The following is a 21689-nucleotide window of genomic DNA, read 5'->3' as shown; positions in this document are numbered from 1 at the left end:
GTTTGATATTATGCCATGTCATTTCTATATCTACGTTTTCTATAAATCAGAAGTGTAAAATCCCCTCTGACTTTAAATCCTTTGATTTGCATTTTGTACTTTAATGTAGATATGCTGCAGCGTAAGTTTTGCCTTGGGCATGTGCCTTGAGATATTTTTTTTTTAAACGATCAAACATCGTTACTTATTATTAAGTAAAGTATATCCATAGCTCAAAGGACTTACACCAAAAAAGCATGTGTAGATGGCAGTACACTCACTTCCCAGGTGGCAAATTTCAAATATGTTAAATCTTTGTTCTTGTCTTGTGTTTTAGTGAAGCAAAAGAAGAGAGCATTATTCTAAGAACATTTATGAACTAATCTCTCCAGATTAAAATGGCTTTCAGAAACTTTTCCCTACATTTCACTACAGAAAGATAACAGTTTTTGCACCAGCTAATAACCTGGAGCTACAGCCTCCAGCATGCTCCTGCCAGAAGACATTAAAGGTATAGTTTCTCCTTTATGTTAAATTATTGTCATCTATTGACTAAGTTAATATGAAATAATGTGTGTAATCATCTAAAAAACAAGAGCTAATCTCTCATCTCTCATTTCATCAATGCAGTGCTTTGATGAGGTATTGCCTCAACTAAGAGATTTTCACCTAAAACTTTAGCATCACTAGATAACAAGCTAAACCCAGCATGAAAATGCAAATAATTTGCAATAAGGTCATTTTTATTTCTAAAAAAAAGTATAACAACACTAGTTTGTTTGTAAACTGGCAAATAAAGTTTATTCAGTGTTTTATTTAACTTAAAGTGTTCCCGCAGCAGAATCCTGTATTGAAATCTATTTTTTTCCAAGAGAGCAAACAGATTTTTTTTATAGTTAATTTTGAAATTTGACATGGGGCCAGACATTTTCATAGTTTCCCAGGTGGCCCCAGTCATGTGACTTGTGTTATGCTAAACTTTAGTCACTCTTTACCACTATACTGCAAGTTGGAGTGATATCATCCCCCTTGCTTCCTATCAACAGAACAATGGAAAGGTAACAAGATAACAACTTCTGGGCACCTCTGCTGAAGGATTACGCTGCCTGAACTGATAGTCCCTCTATGTTTCTGTGCTGCTGTCACTGCTCTGCTTTGGCCTAAAAACATGCACTGGTAGAGAAACTGTCCCATAGGGCAATGGGCTAAACTGCCAGTATTCCTCCATTCACTTTAGGATGATGGAACACAGGAACACCACTGTGGAAAAACTGACCCATGAATAATTAGCCTGACTTAGATTGTACAGTGTGGCCACCCAAGGACGCAGACTAAGATGGAGGACCTGGCAGGACTCTCACCATCATATGACATAAGGAGCGTGTGTCTTGCTGGAGTGATCATGCTATGTCCTCCAACTATTAGGAAAGTTAGAAATACCTACAATACAAGTACAAGAGGGGAAAACCGCTTGAGAAAGAAGACAGATGTAGCCTGTCACGGAAGCTGCTTCCCTGATGATGGTATTGTAATTGATGCATTTTTGTACATGGATTTTGTTTTTTATGAATATTTCATAAAGGACTGTTTTTAATAAGATGCTGCTTTACCGGAAATATATATACATAATGCACTTGTAAATAATGGTACAATGAGAGGCAGAGATTAGTGACACAACAAAACAATTTTATGGGGTTAACACACATTCCATTTTTATTTGCAATAATAACACACAAAAAATGCATCTTATTTGAGTGGCACAAGAGCAAATTATATAATGCAATACCATAAAAGAAACAGATAAATTGCATAAGGCAATGTATTCAACACTTGAGCACCTTTAGCGACTATAACCCTCAGTATGCTATAGATATAAAAGGCCATATTCTTAGCAACCTTTCAAGTTGTCTTCATTCTTTATTTTTTTAGGGTTAATTCTTTGCTTTTCTCTTCTGCCTCTTTCCAGCTTTTAAATGGGGTCAATGGCCTGAGGAGTCAAAACTATTGCTTTGTTACTATTTTATCATTAGTCTTATAAAATCATCTTTCTATTCTGATCCTCTCCTATTCACAATCTAGTCTCATATTCAAACCACCACCTGGTTACTAGGGTAAATTGGACCCTAGCAACCAGAATGCTGCTGAAATTTTAAATTGTAAAGCTCCTGAACAAAATGTTAATAATTAAAAAAACACAAAAAAGACCAGTTGCAGATTGTGTCAGAACATCTCTGTCTACAGCATACTAAAAGTGAATTTAAAATTGAGATACCCTTAGAAAGATAATATATTACTCTCTTTGACGTGAGTTCATACATTTGAGTTTATGTAGACTAGGTACATAAACACAATCTGAATTTCTAGAAGTAAATATCAGTGTATAATTTTAGATATGCATTTCTGCAAAAGCTTTTTACAGGGTTAAACACAAAAGGAAAATGGAATGTCTTTAAAATGCTGCTTAACATATATACATGTCCGTATATCCCCCTTGTAATCAAGGAAATATGTCACAAAGCAAAACCCTTATGGTCTAGCTAAAATGAAAAGGCATTGCAGTGAGGAGTAAAATAAATACAATATTATTTTTTAAATACATTGCATGTAAAATAATGAAGCAAGGATGGGTGGTAGAAGAAGGTCAATTGGTCAAGGAGGGCTGTAAAAAGTAAAGATTCTGAATTTCCTTTTTAATAGACCCAATTCTAATCAATCTTTTAGGATTTTAGAGGTCTGCCAAGGTGCTGAGAGACTGGCAAATTGCTAATATGGTATCACTATTCAAGAAGGGATCCCATTCTCCGCCTGAAAACTATAGGCCTGTTAGTTTGATATCAGTGGTAGAAAAGCTTTTGGAAGGGGTAATTAGGGGTACAATAATTGAATAAACTGAAAACCTCATACGTTTGTGCCCGCAAGGATTGTGTTTATGTACCTAGTCTACATAAACCCAAATATATGAACTCATGTCAAAGAGAGTAATGTATTATCTTTCTAGGGGGAACTCAATTTTAAATTCAAATTTAGTATGCTGTAGACAGAGATGTTCTGACACAATCTGCAACTGGTCTTTTTTGTGTTTTTTTAATTATTTACATTTTGTTCAGGAGCTTTATATTTAAAATTTCAGCAGCATTCTGGTTGCTAGGGTCCAATTTACCCTAGTAACCAGGTGGTGGTTTGAATATGAGACTCGATTGTGAATCCATGCCTGGCGAAAAAATTCGGGCAAGAACCAATTTGCAGGAGAAAAATGAATTGACTCTGATCAAACATAAGGTCTTTATTGGCTCAACAAGGAGGCCTGTAAACAGAAGGTCCCTGGTTCTAGACCAGGGAGTTCCTGACATCTCCTTACCTTGTTGCATTGTGATGGATTCTGGGATTTGAAGTCCCTCACAAGGAAATGCAAAAGAACACCTGCAGCACAGGCAAACTATCATGGTTCCTTTAAATCTGTGGAATTGTTTATGTCTGTTTTATAAAATACATATTTATGTTTATTTATAGTTATTATTATTTAAAGATAGTATTGATGCAGCTTTTCTACATAAACCCAATTGAATGTGCTCATGTCTAAAAAGTGGGTATATATTCCCTTAAAGAAAAGCATAAACAAATCAGTGCTAGAAGCTGTAATTTCACTAAAGTCAGAAATGGAAATAGCCCATGTTTTATTTAACATCAGTACTGCCTACTTCTCAATTCATATGTAGCTGCTACAGATTAAGTACTATGATTTTTAATTTACTGTGCTTTACTTGGTGAACAAAGCAATACTCTATTACAATGCTTGCAAGAGCACTGCTCCTGGGTTCATCAATCACATTTGTTATTCTTTACCTTTCTCCTGCATTTTGCTGCCAGTGGTGCTCAAGGGATTTCGTACCTGCTGCCAACCATACACATTTAACATGAAGTAATTTAATAAAAAATGATGCATCTTCCCTGGGATAAAAGATAATATGATTCTAGCTACTGAAAAAAAACATTCTTCTCTCTTTAACAATTTTAAATTGGCTTCCAGAATGTTCCATTTGTCATTTTTCCCTGAAATAATATGCAATTAAACATAAGAAAATATATGAATCTATCTCTGAGCCATATTTTATGTACTTTGAGAGTTCATCTGATTATGTTTATAACTAGCAGGTACAAAAACGATGAACTATTCTGGGGAAAAATAAAGGCAAATTGTGTGATTTCCATTAGTAGCAGTCCTTTGGTGCGGTTATTTTCATATTTTGCCCATGGGTTGTCCTACCATTAAAGATGAAGTGCTAGGGCACTTTATATAGTAAGGAGGGGATGGGCTGAAGTCCAAAACCAATAAAAGGTTTAATTCCCCATCAACATTTCCCTTAAAGGAGAACTAAAGGTATAATCACTGGGAGGTGCCACAATGTTAGGCATCCCTCAGTGAGTATAATTGTTTACCTGATACCCTGGGCTGGTGCTCTTGTTAGCAGAAATTGCAATGGAATATTTTTGTTGAAGACCATTCACAGAAAACTTCTACCTCTTCTGTCTTTTTATCTACTGGCCTGGACAGGCATATAAGCAATAGAGTAAAACAACAGGCTACTTGCATCAAAATTCACCCTTCATTCTACTTATCATGCGACTACAGCTACCAGAATGAAGAGAAGAATGAAGAAGCCAAAGAAGAAGACGATGATAGTTTTATTTACAGAAATACCCCTGGCCAGGGCCCTAGGGCCAAACTATCTAATTAAAATGGTCGGCATAGGTGCTGTCAGACTGAGGACCTCATTAACGAGCCAATGCGGTCCCCGATTCAAGAAAAATTGAAACCTGCCCAAACGAGATCTGGCCAATTTTAGACCAGATGTTGGCCGGGTAGGTTCATTGGGGATGCCCATACACAGGCAGATAAGCTGCCGAATTGGTTTAAAGGACTTGAATCGGCAGCTAAAATCTGCCTGTGAATGGCCACCTTTAATATAATGACATGTGGGGGCCTAACATTTTGGCTCCTTCCAGTGATGATACCTTTGCTTCTCCTTTAAAGTGTCAGGGCCCCAGTGAATCTGCACAAGTTGCACTCATTAACTGTTTGCCTCAGCCACCACTCCAATCTCTTTTGTGCTCCAGTCAGTGTTTGGAATGGCTAATTATATAGACAACATAATAGGTGATAAATTGCAGAAAAAATGAGAATCTCTACTGATCCTCACCTTAGGCTAATGTCATGCAGTGGTTCCTTCACAGCGGTTTCCCACTGGCAGAAAAATTGTGTGCTCAATTCTTTTGATTGAGGATAAAATACACACATTCTCTGGATGATTAAAAAAACATTTACTGTTATTTATAAAAAAAAAATAGAAAAGACAAAAAGGTAGGTTTCCTTTTAAAGTTTACTATGGACCCATCATAAATTATTCCAATTTAAGATCAAATGTAATATGTTAAATCAATACAGAAAATATACAATCTGGTTAATAATTACATAACACCAATAAAAGGTAATTCATTTTATATTTGCTAATAGGATATTAAACTGCATAATATGTTGTAATTAAACATGTAACGGTAATTATGCCATTTCACTTTTCTGTTTTATGAAGAGATAACTTGGCTTGTAATGGTATTATTTTAATGAGGTAGTTTCCCATCATTTACTTTTTCAATGGATGAGACTTAGGGTTTGTGTTATGATCTGCTGCGGGGAGGAGGAGAATCCTGCTGAGAAATATTCTACAGCCTTGAAGAAATGCATTAATGAGGCACTTTGCTAATATGAGTGCACATCAGGCTTTTAATCAGAGCACAAGAGACACACAAACTGACAGATACATACATTAATTTCATGAACTGTCATTTCTAATCTTCATCCAAATACATATCTCCTGGGAACCTACCCTTAGCAAGCATTTGAAAAAATGCAAGGCACTCTTAAATGAAAGGAAGTTGAGGCCTCTGCACATAGAATATACACAGCTTTATAATTATTTTTATATTTATAATATTGTTATGATAACCTTAACATGCTTAGTCTATTATTATATACTGTATATCTGTCTTTGTTCATGTGGTTTCTATGTTAGCTATCATAATAACATACACATATATTATTGCTTGAAGGGAAAGTATACCTTTCGCCGAGTTGGCTAATGCTTCAGGTCACGCACTAGTTTATAAAAATGAAAATAATGATGGAAGTGAGTGTAAAATTACAGTCTCCCTTCAGTGTCATGCAAAATAATTTGCCATTTTAGCTGCAAGTACAAACTGATACTGATGAGAAGTTACAGAGGCAGGCCATGAGAAACTGGCACCCTAGACATGCACCTCTAGTCCCCCCCCCCCGCACACCCACACCTTGCATACACAAAACCTCTGAGGGTATATGTTTTACCAAATATCAGGCTAAATTATTTTTGATGATCTTATTAAATATATTGGATATATATGTAAGCTGACTATTAAACGATATTTGTTTGTTAAAGCAAAAAAGTAGTATGTCCAAAGGAGCACAACTTACTTAGTCTAATGCCAGACAAGATGCTTTCACAAAAGGGCCACTCAATGGATTTGCCTAATAAGAACATTAAGGGCTCCTGTTGTGACTATAATCCACTTACGAGAGGTAGAAGGTAGAAAGGTCCTGGTTTAGTATTCCAAGAAATGTAGAATAGCAGCTGACTAGGATCATATATCATGATTTTTGATTAACCATTAACCCTTTAGGTGGGTGCCATGGATGTAGGGCCCAAAAATGATGTTCAAGAAATAAAAATGCAAAGCGTTCTTTGCATTTTTTCTGTATGTTGCAGCCTGAGGCAGATGTTAAGTGAAGTGCTCCCTTGTGATTATGAAAGCAGCGCCTGGGCAAACTTAGTTCCTTTTATTACATATGAGGGAAAGTGTCTTGCTGTATAACTAGACATCATGGAACTAAGTTAGTTAGGTTAACAAGACCTGCATGAACACCTGTTTTGTCTTTATGCTATATGTGTATATTTCCTTTTGCATAAAGTACTTATAGAACTTCTCCTGGAGTTTACTTTCAGTTTAATGTACACGATGATATTCTAAGGCATCCACATTCTTCCATGTTGTTGTTGTCCCCAAACATTACCAATGAGCAAAATTCCAACATAAAAAACAGTTGGGGAGCAACACAAGCATGAAAAATGTACCTAATGTAAAAAAGACGTTCAGAATTCAACATAGTCATTTCTTATACTATATCTGTTTTTGAGAAAAACAGACTTGGATCAGAATATAACCTAAGAGATAATTCTGATTTTAAGTTCTTGAAAATATCTACAATATAAGGTTTACCCAAACTGTGCATTTAGGTATGCATCAACTTAGACTAACATCCTTGCCTACTGTAGAACATTGCACTTTACATGAGTGATCCCCAACCTTTTTCATTTGTGAGCCATGAAATGTAAAAATGGGCACCTAATGTAAGGACACTAGGAGAAACATCAAAGGGGGAGGAGAGCAACATTGTGTTTATGAGCCACTGGTTGGGGATCACTGCACTTTTATGGCTTGTTCTTGGGTTAACTGGCTGCTTTTTCTGCCAGTCAAAGTTATATGTATTGCTTTGAAACAATATGTCCCCTAATGGGCAACCTTATGATATACAGAATAGCAGATGCAAATACAGATGGAAGAGGCAGAGTTACTAAAACATCCTTTAATAAAGGGATGTTTATGACATATACCTAATAAGGTGGTGCTTGCAATTCTGCAAACTGCTGTTTTTACCATAGTCTTCCGTTTGGCTGTTGCTAACCCTAGTTACAGGTGTGTTTTAACAGTACAGGTATAGGACCCGTTATCCAGAATGCTCGGGACCAAGGGTTTTCCGGAAAAGGGGTCTTTCTGTGATTTGGATCTCCATACCTTAATTCTACTAAGAAATTAATAAAACATTAATTAAACCCAATAGGATTGTTTTGCATCCAATAAGGATTAATTATATCTTAGTTGGGATTAATTTCACCTGCAAGTGCTATACCTTTTAGGCTTTTCATTTTGTTAAAACACGTATTGCATTTCACACATTAAACACTGGCCTCAGCAGCTAGCACTTACTAATGGATAGAACAATGAAATCAAATATCTGATAGTTTCTACAGATTACTGATCCAGGGCAAACGGTTTCTGTGTAAGTACATGACTCATTTTCTGCCTTGTATTTTTTTGTCAGTCCAGTAAAGTCATTTACGCCAGCTAGATGGATTATCATTAACAGGACCAGATAAAGTGAGCAAATTGAAAGATATTGCAACTCATTCAGTATTGCTTAAAGGTTTCAGTAGTGGGGTATATATACTATACCAAAGTCCTCAGCGCTCTCAATGTGATGTAGTTTTCAATCCTGTGTGAACGGTATCGTGTGTTTGTCGTATTCTTCCTGCAGCTCCGCTTCAGATAACCCCTTTGACTGGGTCCCAAAAAACGAATTCAACAATGCATACAGCCGGAGCGCATATGTAGAGAAAAAAATATATACAATAGTGCAACAGAGTTTGTCTAAAGAAAGTCCTTCACCATATAAAAGCTAAAAAGAAATTAGTGCTTGTTTGATTTACACACACACCTAAGTGCAGTAATGTGAACTGCTTACCAGATGGCAATGTGGATGTAGCAGACAGATATAATGTATCCAGTAGTGGCAACTGACTAGATAGATGAATGTGGCAATCTTGTTGTTGTTCGCAATTGTATCCTCATGTAGAGAAGATCATATGAATCTAATTGCAGAGCGTGGCTGTATCCTCAGTGAGGCACAAAAGAGAAACAGCAACTGGTGCAATATTATTTATTATAAAAGCTCAAATAAAAGAATAAAACTTACAAATTGCGAAGTGACACAAGCTCTTAAAGTAGCCCAACGCGTTTCGTGTACTTGACGGTACACTTCCTCAGGGATTTTTGATCCCCGCCCCAGAGGAAGTGTACCGTCAAGTACACGAAACGCGTTGGGCTACTTTAAGAGCTTGTGTCACTTCGCAATTTGTAAGTTTTATTCTTTTATTTGAGCTTTTATAATAAATAATATTGCACCAGTTGCTGTTTCTCTTTTGTGCCTCACTGAGGATACAGCCACGCTCTGCAATTAGATTCATATGATCTACTCTACATGAGGATACAATTGCGAACTACAACAAGATTGCCACATTCATCTATCTAGTCAGTTGCCACTACTGGATACATTATATCTGTCTGCTACATCCACATTGCCATCTGGTAAGCAGTTCACATTACTGCACTTAGGTGTGTGTGTAAATCAAACAAGCACTAATTTCTTTTTAGCTTTTATATGGTGAAGGACTTTCTTTAGACAAACTCTGTTGCACTATTGTATATATTTTTTTCTCTATATATGCGCTCCGGCTGTATGCATTGTTGAATTGCTTAAAGGTTTACCTAATATCCTAATGCAAGACTTGGCAAGTGAAGCGCAGCTGAGTAAATTGGGCAGCACAACACAAATGGCAGCGATGCAAACAGCTGTTATCATAATTACAAACAGATTTCCTTCACTGCCATGTTCTGCAATTTGTCTCAAGTTAAATAAATACACAGATGTGCTTCATTATCATATTGAAATTGTGCTCTGTGTAGCAGAAGAATATGGCCACTATTTCTTCCCACACGATTATCTAAAGTACATCTTTTATACAAAGATGGAAGTCACAAACATAATATGATGTAGGCAGTGCCTGCATATGTAAATGATAATCAAAGATCATATAAATATAGATACTGTAGCTTAACCACTATATCTATCTGAAGATGGAACAACTGAAGGTAAATCAATATGTTTTCAGTATCTCTGATTTTTGATGGACACTTAAATGTTCTTTGCTACTTGTTTCTGTTAATGCATTTAGTAATGACCAATCAATTCAAAAATATATTGATGTGCTTTATAAGTAACAAGCTACACTATGGGGCAGATTTACTAAGACACGAACGCTCCGAGCGTTTTTTTTGCCAAATTTTTCGGCGCTTGTGCAACTTTTTCATCGCCTGCGCGACTTTTTCGTACTCTTGCGCGAAAAAAGGTTTTCCTGCTGTTTACAATCATTCGTTACAAAAATTTTGTGACTTTCGGATCGCCAATACGATATTATCATGACTAATATGATTTTTTCGTAAGTATTTTCGGGATATTTGCGATCTTCAGAAATTTTCGTATCCAATCCGAATTTATCCCATTCGGGATTCGAACTTGTGATTTCACAAATCTGCCCCTTATAAGTGTTTTCTACTTTTTCATGTTGATGAAGCCTTTTATGGACAAAGGGTATACTTTATTTTATAGAAAGTGGTTTGCTGTTGAATAAACACAGCAGTGCACTGTTAGGTTTGTTTAGGGCCATGCTTAAATATGCTGTACAAAGTAAACTCCTGCCCTTGACGTCTGAAATTTTAGGAATGCAATTGAACAAAGTTCAACACAGGGTTTAATAGCTGCCAGTTTTAAATCTTATTTCTGTAGAACCTTGAGGTTCTGTTTTGCCCATGGCAAATTAGATGGAGACCTTGCAAACAATGAATAAGACTATAATGCCAAACTGCAACACTATATTACTGAGGGTGTAACGTTGACAACTGACACACAAAGCTTAACAGCAAACAACCCCAACTATGATTTAGCCATATATTACTAGTGAGAAGGTTTTCAATAAATTATAGATTTAATAAAAAGAAATAACTGAACCAGCCATTATTGTAGATAAGCACCTTATTTCATACCCAATTAAATGTGGGTTCCAGAAATAAGAATTCAAGAAAAAAGTCTTTATTTATATAGTGTACGGTCATATTAGCCAATTTCAAGCTAAACCCGAAGTGACATACAAGAACTCATGAATTTAGATAGGAATCCACTTATTATCCAAAGATGTATTCATATAAGGATGGAAGAAATGGCTAATCTGCTTACTCTATATTTGTGAAGTTCAATCATATTTCTGCTCACAGCAGTGGCTGCTAAATTTGTCATAATAATTATATATGAACAGTAAAGAAGGACTCTAGGAGGGCTGTGAATTCTTTATGCTGACTGCAGAAAAACTGATGTAACAGGACATGGGAAGCCTCCAGTTTTCCCAAATTAACTATTGTAGCAGGCGTGAAGCTTATTAATTTATTAACTGGGACCTGTAAAGTTCTACTTTGGGCTAGTATCCGCCCAGGGGCTTATGTTACAAATGGGTTAATAACTGGGGCCCACTTGGAGGGAGGGTCCTGATAACTTGATAGTATGGGGCATGTGTTTCCTTGTGGCAGCCCTGATCACAGGTGCAATGAGAGTGTGAGTACTCTTCATACAGACTGGCCATGTTGCGGCCTGTGCCTGCCAGTGCTCTAAGGTTTATGTTTAAAAGACCTCTTACTCATTCTATCCAAACACATAAGCTATGAAGAGAAAATTGTCCACTCTGATCTTAATATACAAAGTATATGAATTTGGATAAACTGGTAATTAATATTTATAGCCTGAACAGGCTACTTGAAAGTAACATGGCATTACAAAAAGTACACATTGGACCCATCTTCTCCCAGACAGGCTGGTGCCTGGTTTAATTTGAAGGTTATCTATTCTTATACAAAGGTAACCAATAGCGACAGGGAATAGGATATCTACCTTGCTGCTCTCTTTCTTTAAAATTGCTTTTCTGTGGCATTACAGTGCTAAGGCTACAACCTCCTTCTGTGAGCTATGAATTGTCAGAAAATAAGGCAAGTGTTTTGCAAATGTCACTGTACTCTTGCACTGTAGTTTAATCAATGTTAATTAAATGTGTGATGGTAGAAACCAAGATGAATCACTAAGCTAATGTGCTGTGAGACAGAATTAGGAAAGGACTGATCCTTGTAACTCTCTATGAGTTGTTACACTTAGGGTAATGAATTAATGACAGCCAACAGCCATCAGCTAAGAAAATGAAACAGTAAAACATGGCAAGACAGGCTCAGTATGGAGGAATGAGGCTTATATCACCATGTTACAAGCAAAAGGTCAGGTAAAATTCATTTCTTAACTCAGTATTAAGATATATAAAAGACCTATTCCTCTAAAATAACTGATCCTAAGGTTTTGCAAGCACCATTCTTTGAAAAGAGCTGACCTAGAGACCTTTGCATTATTACATTTTCCTTGGTGCCAATCTAATTAAACTCTGTGTTAGTATTTAACCAATGCAAAGTTGTAGACAAAAAGCAGCATTAAAAAAAAATTCCTACTGACTCAAGCACAATTTTTCTTCAAATAAAATTATATTTAATTGGTCCACATTTTAATCATAAAATAGGAAATAAATATAAAATCCTATAAAGAAAAGTTGATGCGGTCCCCGAACAGACTGCGCCCATTACCATTGTTCTGAATTAGGCTAAATTCGCCCGATATTTCCCACCCGTCCGTTTGCTTGGCGACCTTGCCAAGCAAGAGGATCTTAACGTGTATGGCCACCTTTACACCCATGCCAGACCTCAATGAATCCGGAAAAATTAAGTGAAGGCAATCACAGTGCTAAGCTCATTTAGTACCCTGGGATGAATACCATCCGGTCCTGGACCTTTGTTTACCTTTAAACAATATAGATTATATTTATTAGGAATAATTAGCTGTCTAATCTGCAGATGACTAGGTTATTGAAATATAACGTTATAGACTTATGGCCGTAAAATGTGGGAGAATACTGTTATTTGCAATGTAACAACAGCAGGAAGACACAAAAGGGATATGCTTGATGGAGAGAGGAACTATAAACAATAATTACACATTGTTATAAGTAAATATGTACTGAGTCTGGTAAAGCATGTGTTGAATGGGCCAAAAGATGAAAATGAAATTAAAAGGGAGTGCCCTGACTGCCTTACCTTAAGACCTTGCGAGTCTTTTTCGGCGATTTGCGCGAAATCGCGCCGCCGCGTCTGCCATCCCGCCAGCGACTTACATGTTCGCCGGTGGGATGGCAGGGGGAAGGCAACTCGGGGAGATTAGTTGCGAGTTTTGCCACGGGCGACTAATCTCCCCGTGTGCCAGAGCCCTAAACCCACACTTTGATTATGCATTTAAAAGACTTACAATGCACCACAAACAAAGGACTGACACAAGTTCTAAGGTCTCAGCAATGAGCAATTTAACTAGAGTTATTTTTCAGTACAATGTCTGACATAAATAATAGTGTCAGATTATATACTTACACCCTTTTACTTGGTTCTGGCACTGCAATTGCCCAGTGCCAACAATTTATTTTCATCTATAACTGTGCCTTAAAAGCATTGTAAAATATGAATGTTGTGCCATCATTTTCATTATATTTTAGAAGGTTTTGCAGAATAATTTTCTGTATTACCAATCTTTCTGAATTAGAAATCTAACAAGCATCACCTTACTGAATAAAATGCATCTTAAGACTGACACATAAAAGCAGACTTTTTAAACAGTCAAATCTGTTTAGTATAAAGTATGTATGTATGTATATCTTTATTTATAAAGCGCTACTTATGTACGCAGTGCTGTACATTAGAATACATTAATACAAACAGGGGATTATTAAGATAATAGATAAATACAAAGTACAACAATAAATACAGATGGACACAAGATAAATACAGTTGCAATAAGTTAGGAGTCAAAGACACAAGAGGATGAAGGTCCCTGCCCCGTAGAGCTTGCAATCTTTATGGGAGGGTAACTTACAGACACAAATAGGCAAAATAAAGTGCAAATAAAAAAAAACCATGAGAAAAGTAATATAACAATAGAAAAAAGGAGGGTTGTCAGTGGTGGATAATATGGCATAGATGTCAGCTCTGAAACAGCTAAAGAGAAAGGAATGGTGTCCTCCCACTGAACATGCTCATCTACATAGATTTAGAGTATACAGTTTAGAGAAATCAACAAGGAAAAACATGAAAAGATGGTCAAATCCTGAGCATTCAGGAATCAGCTGGTCCTATAACATAAAGGTCACTTATCCTAAATAAAAAGGGAGGAAACTTTCTGCAGGTAGCAACTCTGAATTACTTTATCTAGCTCAAGTTCAACCATCTACCTTGATATTTCTAATCCTTTGTACTGTATTTATGCCCTACCCCCATTGCTTCCTCTAGCACATCACTTCCTGCTAACATCCAGGCAGACCAGTGAACAAATTTCAATAACAATAAGGTTTGCTGGTCAACAGACACAGGTTAGCATTAAGTACAGGGTTCAGTTGACACCTTTTGAGCCCCTTGTACTATGGAACTTTAAGAACTGGTTACAATAACAGTCCACTTTACCTATGCTTTATCTAGAGTCTAGAACATGCATTACTGTAAAGGAGCCTATTTCATATATTATATATTCATGCAATAAAACCCCAGACAGAAGTGCAAGAATAGATAAAAATATACAGTATGAAGTGCAAAACGCAACATCAGTGGCAATTCTGCAAAAAATACAGTGGATTGGGCTTATTTTTTTGTGCTTTGTACACTGCCCTGCAGGTAGTACACAACCACTATAAACTTCTAATCGGGGCTGCTGTCTCAGGTGGCAGGAGGGAAGTTTTTCTAGTAACACAGTGCACCAGTTCAACACTGATTGGGTAACTGAAGACAAGAATTAATTTGATCTAAGCAAAGAAATACATGAAAATAAAATCAAATACTGTCAGTAAAAAAGTAACATGTAGTATTTGGTGATATTTAGCAAACAGATGTTTTTAAACATTTGTTAAATATGTCCCACTGTATGGAAACTGGAGACAAAGTTCAAACAAGGAAGTTTTTAAAATGGAGCTTACAAGGAATAATTAATATAATAATTAAGAACCAAATTGCTTTATATGAAGGTTTTAATAGCAATAGAAAAGTGGATGCTAAACTAATTACAGTAACATTTAATACAGTATTGGATAGAAGGATAGCAGTGAGCTGTTGGACTAATATATAATACCCTTATCCATCCTTGTCTTCCCCTTTTTCTGTAAAATCCATAACTCTTGGCCTTGGTGTTAAAGCCTGTCTTGGGAAGTGCACTTAGAAGGTAATTTGTTAGTTCAGTAACTCAAGGTTCTATCATAGGCCATCATGTATGTTTTAAATTATCCTGCAATATGTATAGGAGAGATAGAGCACTAAATAATGAAAAGTAATTAACCAGATCAGGACAACTGCTTTCTTGGAACAGACTTAAAGAAGTGAAACATTTAGTTACGGTAACTACAAATGGTATTCAAGTAAGAAACATAAAAAAAAGATTGTAAATCAAATTATTATTTTTTGTTTCTACAGCTCCTTGGTGCTTGTTTCATTCAGCAAATTTGCTAATTACATTCAAGTAAACTCATACACCGATATGTCATAAAATGCACTTGGCAAGTTTGCCCAGGTGAAGTAACCCATAGCAACTAATCAGCAGGTAGCATTTACTGGCCACCTGTTTAAAATCATAGATGTTATTGGTTGCTATAGGTTTCTGCTCCTGGGCAAACGTAGTGCCTTTTATTACATAGCCCCATAAGCATGGCTTCTGCAACAGCACCTCACCATAATGCAGTGTCATGGCTTGCAAAACATCTACCGTTTTTGCTCTAAAACATAAAACCCAAACTTAGTTCGGTAAACTTTTAAAGGGGTGGTTCACCTTTAAGTTTAACGTTTAGTATGTTATAGAATGTCCTGTTCCTAGCAACTTTGTAATTGGTATTCATTATTTATTTTTATCGTTTTTGAATTATTTGCCTTCCTCTTGTACATCTTTCCAGCTTTCAAATGGGGGGGGTCACTGACCCCAGCAGTCAAAAAACTAGTGCTCTTGAGCTTAAAATTTTACTATAATTGTTACTCTTTAGTCTTTATCCTTTTCTAAGATGATAATAAAATGTTAATAAAATAAATTATTTTATGGGCACTGTTATTAAGGCAAGTTTTTTTATCATCCAAAAATGTGTATGAGCCAGAATGAGGGACCTAATGCCTATGCCCATGCACAGGCTACACAATTTTAGACAGTAAGTGCAATCTATAAAGTGCTGAATAGAAAATGAAAGTAAATTACTGCTTTGCTTTTATGCCTGAGGCATAAAGCCAGGGCAGGTAATATATGATATAATATCTAACAGGCATGATTGTTTTAATTAACAAAAGAATTTGTTTTGGTTTTTTTTAAAGGACTTTTAGTTTTTTATTTGTGGGTGACAGGTGAAGTCTTATTCATAAGTCAATAAGAATAACCAAAAAATCTCATAGATCAATAAACCCCATGCAGTATACAACCTATGTATACAAGAACCCATCAGCGAGAGAAGCTTTGTGTCAAAAACAGATGGTATAAAACCTGTGACTGTGTGACTATCTGAATAAAAAACAAAGATAGAAGTGTCCTCATACCTTGTAAAGACAGATACTATAAAAACATACCAGTTTCAATTCAGTGGGTTCAGTGTAGTGTTTATGCCTTTTATCAGAACAGATATTCTATTGCCCAAAAAAGTCTATTTAATGTTAACATTTAGCAGTATTAACACTGTGCCATAAATGATGTATACTGAAAAATACCCAGTGCAACTCATTGCAACACAGCAGACACAGAATTTTGTATGCCAGTTGATAAGTTTTACCTACCTCTTCTTGGTTGAGATTGGAGCATGTATCTATTTCATCAGACTTTATCTTGTCAGAGACACGTTTATGGCAAAGTTCTCTATACAAAGGGAGGAGAATATTCACTTCGGTGGAAGATTTTAGCTTCGGCGACTCATCTACTGCCTGTTCTTGACCATCCATTGGACGCACATATGCAGTAGGCTTTTGCTGAACTGCATTCAGCTTTGTGGCAGAAAAGTTCTGCATACAGGGTGCACTGCTGCTGATTTCTAGGCTGCAATTTAGCTGTGGATGTTGTCTCCTGTGGGAACTGTTCTTATTACTCACTAAAATATTTTGTGGAGGGTTATCAGATGAGGATGGTGATAATACAGGTTGTAACAAGCAGTTTTTATTTTTTTCCATAACACATTTCTGGTGCCCACCTATACAGTCTTTTGTAGCAGAACCAACCATTTTCCGATCAGATGTTTTTAACTGTTGCTGATGCGCAAATGAATGGCCAGGATCCTGCCAGGTCATGGTGGCTATTATGCCCACCTGCACGGGTACTTTAGGTGGACTTATGTCACTTCTCACAGAAGGATTGTTTATATCTCCAATTTTTAGTTGAAAATGTTCCTTTGCTGTGTCAGTTTTTGAAATACCAACAAGATGACTCTGGTTTGATCACTCAAAAGGTCCTTCACTTCATCATAGCTGCCAAAAGTACTTTGGATACAGCTTCACAGGCCATCTTCTTTTCTAGTCTATTAATGATAGTAAAGAAAGTTTAAGTACCCCAAGATTGTGTAATAAAAATCAGATCTCACTAAAAAAGCATTAAAAATGTTACTTTGCTGTGTCAGATTTTGGAATACCAACAAGATGACTCTGGTTAGAGTGATCACTCAAAAGGTCCTTCATTTCATCATAGTTGTCAAAAGAACTTTGGATATTGCTTCACAGGTCATCTTCTTTTCTAGTCTATTAATGATAGTAAAGAAAGGCTAAGTACCACAAAATTGTTTACTAAAAATCAGATCTCACTAAAAAAGCATTTTACAACCTCCTACAAATAAATAAGCAGAAACTTAAGTTTGATATTGGCTATTCCTTCTGTAAGTTAAATATAGAAATATATTATGCTGATATGTGTAAGCTCTTGCGAGTAGAGGACTCTGGTCCTATTATTGCTTTGTTAAATTATCTTAAAATCCCTGTTTCTTATAAATTAATATAAAGCACTGTGTAATTTGGTTACACTATATAAATAAATGATGACGATGAAAGAAAAGGTGATAATATGCTTCAAGGGTCATTTAATGACACCCTGGAGGGAAATGCAAGAACACTAAGGGGCACAGTTTTGCTCATTTAAAAAGCCCTTGTGGTAAAGGTCTGGTGGCACTGGTGATGATTAGGGAAGTATAGAGTTTATTATCTGGGAAACTATTACAGAAAGAGATATTGCAATAATATTTATATTTAAATGAATAATTCTTCATTACTGGCTAATTTTCTTTTATTCTGTTATAAGTCAGAACCAAAACCTTCATTAGGATACATTCATGTTGCTGGCAATACATTCCTATTGGTTTTTAAATGTAGTATAAGGAAACAATGAAGCCTATGCTACATAGTAAAAAAAAACATTGATAAATACAATTTAACTCTTATGGTAATAAGATTTACAAAAGAAAATACAAGACAGTAAGATTGCATTTCCGGCACTTAGAGTAAACAGGAAAACAAGACAGCATTAATTTCTGTCTTATCGGACAGGACAGTGGGCACTCAGACATCTTATATGTTTGATTTATAACTAGGACTATTTCTAACAGACTGTAAGTTGCTAAATGATGTCAGCACATGCTTCTGTTTGCTCTGATATAATTATAATATGGATACCTCCTATGTAGTGTTCTTTCTAGAAATGGTACAAAGTAAGGAATAAATGGTTGTATATATAGTTTATGTATGTGAGTGTATAGATTGGTTAGTATAGGTTGTGTGTGCTGGGTTTACTCGGATGGGTTGAACTTGATGGACAATGGTCTTTTTTCAACCCTATGTAACTATGTAACTATGTAACTATGTAAGCTGCATTAAGGTATTTTGGGTATGAAAATACATTGATATCATGTACAACCAGTAAATTATTTGTTGTGGAGTCAGAGCTAATGTCACCAAAATCATCACAGCAATAGACTGCCATACCAAGTATTGTATTGTAAAAATAATATTTGTAGTGGAACATAATATTTGTCCTTGGATAGAGAACCGGCTGATGGATAGATTACAAAGAGTGGTGGTAAATGGAACATTTTCATATTGGGCCACTGTTGTTAGTGGAGTACCACAAGGGTCTCGCCTTGGTCCTATGCTTTTAACCTGGAGGTGGGCATAGAAAGTACCATTTCTATTTTTTCTGACAATAATAAATTGTGCAAAACTATAAGTTCCATGCAGGATGCTGCTACTTTGCAGAGCGATTTGACAAAATTGGAAAACTGGCAGCAAAATGGAAAATGAGGTTTAATGTTGAAAAGTGCAAAGTTATGCACTTTGGTAGAAATAATATAAATGCAAATTATACACTAAATGGTAGTGTTTGGGGGGAATCCTAATTCCAAGCAATGTCTTTCAGTGGCTATTAAAGCAAATAAAGTGCATAAAAATGGGCATTGACTTAAGGCATGAAAACATAATTTTGCCTCCTTATAGATCTCTGGTAAGGTGTCACCTTGAGTATGCAGTGTAGTTTTGGGCTCCAGTCCTTAAGAAGGATATTAAAGGGGAAGGAAAGGCTAAGTCACTTGGGGGTGCTAAAATGTTAAGCATCCCCAAGTGACTTGAATCACTTACCTCGTACCCCGGGCTGGTGCCCCTATTAGGAGAAAACTGCACCAGCCCGGGGCACCTGGGGCGATGCGCTTCCTCCTTCCGCCTTCGTTTCGCTGCGACTCCGAGTCCGGCACATGCGCAGTAGAGTGAAAAAGCCGACTTAAAAGTTAAGTTAAAGTTCGGCTTTTCACTCTACTGCGCATGCGCGCGCAGCGAAGGAGGAATCGCTGCTACCCCGGGCTGGTGCTGTTCTCTCCATACAGGGGCACCAGCCCGGGGTAGAAGGTAAGCGATTCAAGTCACTTGGGGGTGCCTAACATTTTGGCACCCCCAAGTGACTTAGCTTTTCCTTCTCCTTTAATGAGCCAGAGAGAGTGCAGAGATGTGAAACTTAACTGGTAAAGGGGATGGAAGATTTAAACCATAAGGTTAGACTGCCAAAGTTAGGGTTGTTTTCTCTGGAAAAAAAGACGCTTGTGAGGGGACATGATTACTCTGTACAAGTACATTATAGGGGGTTATAGATAGATAGGGGATGTTCTTTTTTCCAAAAAAAAAAAAAAAATCAGCACACCAGAGACCACCCCTTTAGATTAGAGCAGGGATCCTAAGCCTTTTATACCTGTGAGCCAGATTCAAATTGAAAAAGAATTGGGGAGCTACTTCATAGCCCCTATGTGGACTGGCAGCCTATAGAAGGCTCTGTTTGGCTTTACACTGGGTTTTATACAACCAAAACTTGCTTCCAAACCAGAAGTTAAAAATTAAGCACCTGCTTTGAGGCCACTGGGAGCAACATCAACAACAGTTAGTACTGATGTTGGTATATATGGTTTATGTATGCAAGTGTATAGATAGGTCAGTATAGGTTTGTGTGTGCTGTGGTTGACTTGGAAGGGATGAACTTGATGAGTTCTGGTCTTTTTTCAACCCATTGTAACTCTGTAACCATGTAATATGCTTTAGTTTAAGGACAGAGTGTCTCTAAGGCAGTGGTTCCCAAATTGTAGGGGCTCCCCCATATTATTGTTGCCTTTTTGGAATATTTGTCACAAAATTTAGACAGTGTTATAAAATCTCCCATCTGCCCCAGTCCTACAAAAAACAATCAGGTAGCAATCTATTGACTCTATGGGTTACGCTCCTCAGCCTGCAGAAAGGAAATGTGTTTTACTAATTTTACCCCATCTCAAGTAACACAAAAAAATGTAAATTATGCATAAACATCCACCACAGAGAGCAACCAAACAACCACTCCACATAAAGAACTAGAATACAAGCTAGACATCTCTCACTCCATTGATACTGACCACATGATACATCTAAACTTGCCACTGGGGTTTTGTTAGTTTTCTCTAGGTCATACAGAGGCAGTAATAAAGCAACATAAGAGTAAGCTGAAAGAGCTGTCAGGGATTTTCATACTTTGCTGATTGTAATCTAATATGAAATAACTGTTTATCCAACATATATGAATTATTGCTGTCTGTAATTTTCAGTTGCATCTTAGAGGTATATTATATAATCAGCAGTAGTATGAGGCTTTATTGTGATTTGCTTTTATTTTTTAATACAGTAAATTCAAACTTTATTTTTTTAATGGATTGGATACAAAAAACAGGAGGGGGCTCCTGAATTTGATACAGGGATTATTCATATGCAGAGTAAAACAGCTGCGGGCAAATTCTTTGCCCAGCTCTGTGGGCAGCGGACAGAGGTTACATTCAACAGTAAACAATTCAGCAGTAAATAATAGGTGTAACATGCAGGAGGTTATTTGACAAGTAATGGAACAACAAGAAATAACAGGCACAGAACTAATTCTTACATTTTATATACCTGATCTATACAGTATCAGTGAAAATGGGAAACGTCAGCTCACAAATAAAAGTTTAATTCATACAGTTTACACAAACAGATTTATGAAGTCAGGGTGTAGTGTTAATTTCTCACACAACTATGTTAAAAACAAAGTCTGTAATCATTTATGTAACGTTATGTAAAAAATGATATTTGTTATTTCTGCCAAACAGGGCTTTTAGTTGCAATAGCGAATGGAAATGAAATTTTAATTTATATATAAATTCTCTTATATGTTTAGTGATGTACTTAGACTGGAAGGAAATTCCAAGCACCTACTGCTAGTGGCATAATTATAGGAGGTAGTTAGGAGAACAGATATACAAAATTGCATGCTTATGGGGAGGCCCAGAAATATTTGTTTTTATGGGGAACTGGTAACTGAAAATTACACTTCTACCTACTATCCTTTATTGAAGTAT

General features: G+C 36.4%; 1 protein-coding gene across 4 annotated transcripts in view; it reads right to left on the bottom strand.

The window, feature by feature from the left end:
• aff3 (AF4/FMR2 family member 3) overlaps positions 1 to 21689 on the bottom strand; it is a 135051-nt gene that overhangs the window by 91640 nt on the left and 21722 nt on the right. For 2 of the 4 annotated variants that reach the window (XM_031897011.1, XM_031897014.1), the window contains exon 3: positions 16600 to 17547. In XM_031897011.1, coding sequence (XP_031752871.1) covers positions 16600 to 17103 — 504 coding nt within the window. In that variant the 5' untranslated portion in view covers positions 17104 to 17547. The remainder of the gene's footprint in view (positions 1 to 16599; positions 17548 to 21689) is intronic. The other 2 variants (XM_031897012.1, XM_031897013.1) reach the window with 2 other exon arrangements.

This window comes from Xenopus tropicalis, chromosome 2, assembly GCF_000004195.4.
Source record: "Xenopus tropicalis strain Nigerian chromosome 2, UCB_Xtro_10.0, whole genome shotgun sequence".
NCBI classification, from domain to species: Eukaryota; Metazoa; Chordata; class Amphibia; order Anura; family Pipidae; genus Xenopus; species Xenopus tropicalis.
The sequence above is the reverse complement of the archived record's forward strand: the minus strand, read 5'-3'. Positions and strand labels throughout refer to the sequence as shown.